This window comes from Haliotis asinina, chromosome 11, assembly GCF_037392515.1.
Source record: "Haliotis asinina isolate JCU_RB_2024 chromosome 11, JCU_Hal_asi_v2, whole genome shotgun sequence".
In the NCBI taxonomy this organism is placed as follows: Eukaryota; Metazoa; Mollusca; class Gastropoda; order Lepetellida; family Haliotidae; genus Haliotis; species Haliotis asinina.
Window position 1 is genome coordinate 45,618,000 of NC_090290.1, and position 6,083 is coordinate 45,624,082.

General features: G+C 38.1%; 1 protein-coding gene across 1 annotated transcript; it reads right to left on the minus strand.

The window, feature by feature from the left end:
• Window positions 1–4,973, minus strand: LOC137256551 (helix-loop-helix protein 13-like). The gene is made up of 2 exons (XM_067794410.1): window positions 4,478–4,973; window positions 1–110 (listed from the first exon to the last, which is right to left on the minus strand). Exons 1-2 carry the CDS (start codon window positions 4,971–4,973, stop codon window positions 1–3), a joined length of 606 nt encoding a protein of 201 aa, XP_067650511.1.
• Window positions 4,974–6,083: the final 1,110 nt, after the last annotated feature.

Sequence of the window (6,083 nt, forward strand, 5' to 3'; positions counted from 1 at the left end):
TCAGTCGTCCCCCGCTATGTTTCGGGCTTTGGAAGGGAGGGACGACAGGAAGGGCCTACGCCGCACCCCTAGGCTTTCCCACTTCACCCATGACAGCCGTGCAGTGAGATCTGGAGAGAGAGAGAGAAATTCCATTTAGTAAGGTAAAATAAAATATCATATAACATTTTACAATTGTATAATGCTATCATAGAATTATATTTGCTGTTTAACGCTCTCTATCACATTGATACCCGTGAAGATCTGAGTTAGAATTGATCTTCAATAACCCACGCTTGTCGTAAGAGGCGACTAACCGGATCGGGTGGTCAGACTCGCTGACTTGGTTGACACACACCATCGGTTCCCAGTAGCGCAGATCGAAGCTCGTGCTCTTGACCACTGGATTGTCTGGACCAGACTCGATTAGTTACAGACCGCTGCCATTTATCTGGAATATTGCTGAGTGCCACATATAACTGAAGTCGCCCACTCTAAACTGAGATACCATGCCGCAGTCTTAACATGAAGGCCTCACACAAACAAACTGGGCTCGTCACGAGTGTCTCGCAGTCCCTGTCTGTATCTTATTATTTTCCCTATCCACCAACCCTTTATTTGTGTTCTGAAGAAATGAATGATCCAAGCCTGAATCGTTTCGGGCTCAGGCTCTGAATCCCCATCCTATCGGGGCTCCTTTCAAATTTAAATGGAATTATTTGTTTTTTGTCAGAATTATATATACCCAGAGAGTACAAATCAGCGGAACAATAGTCGGGGTATGATATGAATATGTAATTTTTTTTTATTACGAAATGTTTTTTTTATGTTTTGTTTTTTTCGCATTTAGATTGTTGGTTTACAGATGGGCCAACGTAAAATTTCTCTTGTGATGTATCCAATACAAAATACTGTTGTTGTTTTGTTTGTTTTGTTTTGGTTTTGGTTTTTTGTTTTATTACTTATTTGTTGTTACAAAAGACATTATATTTGTTATAACACATTATGATATTCTGTATTTGCCACGGGGCATACACATGCAAACTATTCTTACCAGCTTGTAACACATTCCACTGTATACCCATGTATCATCAAAAGTTTCGTATATGGTGAAGAATTCCTTTTCATCCGTCCATAGACCCGTGAAGGTCCCGGGGTAGAATAGGCCTTCAGCAACCCATGCTTGCCATAAAAGGCGACTATGCTTGTCGTAAGAGGCGACTAACGGGATCGGGTGGTCAGGCTCGCTGACTTGGTTGACACATGTCATTGGTTTCCAGTTGCTCAGATCGATGCTCATGTTGTTGGTCACTGGATTGCCTGGTCCAGACTCGATTATTTACAGACCGCCGCCATATAGCTGGAATATTGCTGAGTGCGGCGTAAAACAAAACTCACTCACTCACTCATCCGTCCTTAGCTCTCGTTTCACGTTGTAGTTTAGAGTTCTGACGTTCAGTTTAACTTATTCACGTTGCACACACCGGGACTTCAACGCCAAATCTAATTTAAAAATAACAGTTGAAGATAACTTCTTCCAATCACGAATAATATCTTCAGTTACCAGCTCTATGAGAAATCGATGTAACTATTCTTTCTTGAAAAATTGTCCTTCCCTCGAAAATAGTTTTATGTCCTCTCAGAAATATTTCACATCCCTTAGAAAATATAAATACAAAGATTCATGTAGGATAAAATTCTGTCTAAATACAAAACCTTTCAGAGGAAAGGAGCAAAATGTTTATCTCTGAGATATCATATATCGCCACCGTCAAGTAAATATGAACATTTACGTCCACAGGAATTAAATTTTATTTTATATACTATATGTTTAAAGCCATACCATCTTAAGCGAGCTACATATTGTTTATATTACCATCAGTAATATATACTTGATGTTTACGTGTCATATTGTCGGATTTTTACGAGAATACAAGTTGAGCGTTTTAGTAACTTTAAAAATATTTTACAAGGTAAATTCATGTTTTGTGCGCAAAGCATGATACATTGGTCAATTATCATTTCTCTTGTACTCTTTCTGTCTTGAATTTAATTCAGAAATGATTATTTTGTTATAAGTAAGGTCTCGTTAATTCAGTAAAGATATGTTGTGTTTAATTGACTTGTGATCCGTATTATTTACGAAAAGGTACGCGTTGTTAGCAAATTTAAACACATTATAAATACAATAAGTGCATATGTCAGAAGAAAATTGATTGTGTCAAAAATTAACATTTATGCGGGCTATGGATGCTGTTGTCGTTTATTGTTTTCCTAGTAATATATACACGATCATACAGCGTGGGCATGTACGTCTCAAGTGTTCAACAATATGAGAATACACAACAGCAGAAAAAACCTATAGAATTCGAGCTGAATAATGAATAACACAGTCATAGTTAATGCCCATTTCTGCTAATGTTTGACATAGAACTGTTAATATATCCACATTAATTTCAATGGTAACACAACAAAATATATTAATCTTTATATAATATAATTAAATCGTTTAATCATTAAATTTGAGTGGCGTCATTTTCATTTTTCACAATTTATATAAAAATCGTAAGGTGTATGGTCGGAACTGAATCTTAGCTTAAGTGGCTGTTTTTAATATTTCTAACGGAAAAGATGGGATATACAAAGTCACCCTCCCGTTATCAAGTGTCTTGAGGCCCTTTCACAATAGAGGAATGTAAATATATTTGGTAGCACAGTAGACCTCAGGGTATTCATTTTTATACCACATTTGAGAAATACTGCATCAGCAAATAATACGTTTAAAAACACTGCTGCTTTGAAATTCAAATGCACACTTAAGGTCTGGTAATGTCTTTGACAATAACATATATATATATTTCAGTGAGTGTCAAATACATGGAATCTGCAGTGAACATTAAATCATATATTTGAAAAATAAATTTAAAATCTGTCAGTGTTTTATCATACGAATTCCAGATAGGTCCAGGACGTAGCAATATATTCGATACACTTCGTTTAGCCGAATAAAAGACCATTCTTTATTTATTCTAGCACAACATCTGGTCGAAAATAAACTGGATTATTTTTGTTGTCCTGTTACATTCTACGTGTTTATCACCGTTACAAAAAGACGTTCAAGTTTCAAATGTCATTTAAGAACTACATAAAAAGATTAGGTAAGAAATCACCTTAACTAAACTTGTTGTTCAGATGTAGGTCTAATATGTCCCTCTCCCGTACAACACCAATTTTACTAGGTTAGGTCATATATTTAAATATCTCTTGGTACATAAATATATCCGAGCAGTTGTTATATCAACATTTATACAAATATAACTTAAACCAATTTACTCTTGTGAATATATTTTAAAGATTAAATGTATGCACAGAGTTGACATTTGACACATCCCAAAATCATTAGTAAAAATAAGTCACTATTGAAATGTTTAATGTTAATATAAACAATATTAATAAGATTAATAGCTTAACATGGAAGAAATACAACGGCAATATGAATGAAGTTGTGTAATTTTTAAGTATAACTTAATCTGAAAGTAGTAAAGATGTGAAACTTTAGGTGAGAGAGATTTTGGAAAGGTATTGCCTGGCAAAGGAAACTCAACATTTGCAAATTTATCTGATTATAACATTACTAACCTTTGTACGAGGACGTCACTCGTCGGAAAACAGTTGCTACAATACTACAAACTCGGGATCCAAGACACCAACATAATAATGAAACACTGATGTGAGGTATCAAATACCTCACCATCATATACCATAAACAGGTAGGGGATATTGTATTTACAAGACTTACAAATGCTGATGGCGAAGCCAGGGAGGAAACAGGACGATTAAGAGAAATTAAGGGAAATACGACAATTTATCCATGCCTCTGGAAGAGTTTCATCTGTGAGGATATAAATTACTTTTTCTCATATAGATTGGCATTGCCTTGTGGTATGCTCGCAAAATGGAAAATCCCCTGCTATTTTTAATGGTATATAGCATTCGTGGTTTGAAGAGATTTCAGACGCCCTCGAACGTGGGTGTGTACTTTTCTGTTACCCAGGAGATTAGTGTAGACATGCTGCTCTAAGTGAATGTGATAGCATTGAAACATGTTTCGATTTTTAATATAAATTTGTTCATATCGCAAACTAGCACAGAGTGAGTATTGTTTCACGCTGCTTTTAGTAATACATAATACACCAGCAATATTGTATCAAAACATTAACGGCCACTGCTGGCTGTAACAGGTGTGGGATTCGAACTCGAGTGTTCGGAGAAAGTAACAACTTGGACCACCTGGTTACCCCATTACCCCTCCGAGTTTTACGTGAAACGGAATAATAAATTACTGTAAAATTTAATTTAATTATTAATGAAATTACACTCGAAGTTAACTGGATTTGAATTGTTAAATGACGAAATAAACTGTCTTAAACTTGACATTCGAATTACTTGTTATAACTCATCCAAAATCACTTATAAAAATATGTAAATAGTTATTTACCGCTTGTGTTCCATATTGCCTCGCTCTGTCCATCCGTCCCTTGTCTTAGACTGTTCTCGACAAACTCCAGGGGGTCTGCACGTGACATTAGTATGTCTCGGAGCAGTGCTATATAGGCAATGGCGAGCCGGAGAGTGTCAATCTTGGACAACCGCTTCTCGAAAGGAAATGTCGGAACGTGAAGTCTGAGCTCTTCAAAAGCAGAGTTGATATTCAGCATTCGTTTTCGTTCTCTCACATTGGCCGCGTATCTCTGGAATGGGGGTGAATCCGGGGTTAATCCCGGGCCCTTGGACAGACATATATTTTCATCCTCGCAACCCCCCTCCCCAATTTCCCGGGGCTCACGCCCGGCATATGCACATGATGGGTAGTCGGGGGTGTCGTTGTGGTACTGAGCGTAACCATCGTCGTAGCTGTAGTTGTTGTAGTTGTCCTCGCCGTCCATGGCCGTCATCTCGGGCTGCGCGTAAAACGAACATGGTTGAGCCATCATCTTTCCCTGTACAACTATTTCAGCCTCGTATAAAAATTCAAGCTAGTTTGGCACTGATGAGAAGAAAATGAACCTTTCAAATGTGCAGGTATAAATGCTCAAAATTTGATACAGTTCAGGAGAAAAAGTCAGTTTCTGCGATTTAAAGTTTCAGAGATTCAATCACCTGCCGCGGACTAATCCGTCTTCACAAATCTGTTGAGACCTGTGTTGGACCTAACTATTAACGGACCAATATTCCTTGCAACTGATCAAGAACCCGTGTCTGCTTTATATACAGATGCACTTTTCCCCAATCACAACATGTCAATACCAACTGGATGCTAATTATTCCGCCAATCTCTGCCCGTCGGCTTTCAGAGCCTCACTGTCCGCTCAAGATGTTCTGTGCATGAAAAGGTCTTTATCGCTCGCCCCAAGGTGTCTACTAGTGTTCCTAAACACGAGGACAATTGTCCCCCATTTTGTTACAACACTTTTCAACCAAATCCTCTTACAAACGGTAGGACGCAGGGACCCTGGGGTGGGGCAAACCGCTGAGGGACCACGGATGCGCCTCGTTCTGAGTTATGCACGCGCTACGCTCGCTCTGGCACGACGTCACCTTGGCATTGAGATTATCTGGTCAGCCGAAATTTGACAGGAAATTTTCTTTATGGCACGCGCCAGAAAATCTGTTGGAAGCATTTGCGTGGAATAACAAGGAAACCTATGTGTTATGTGTACTGTCATCAAGTACTTAGAAAGATCCTACCCTCCAACGTTCTGACTCACGATGTTAAACCAAAGAACTGCTTGCTCGTGTTTCTCTGTTTAACAACCTTTAAAGTTTTTGTTTCCAGAAAAAGGGTGATATTAAACAAAACAAAGCGAAACGAAGTGGTTGGGTGATGACAGTGCATCGCTAAACTGCCGGATGTAAATAATCGAGTTTGAACCACACGATCCAGTGATCACCATCCTAGCATCGATCTACACAGGGAGGACATTCCCCGTGTAACGAAGACAGATTTTGTTTCATTTATTGTTACAATATCGAAACCACATTCTTAACAACTGTTTAGGAACCAAACGGTATCAGCTAATCTCGAGTTACATTTACATTAAATA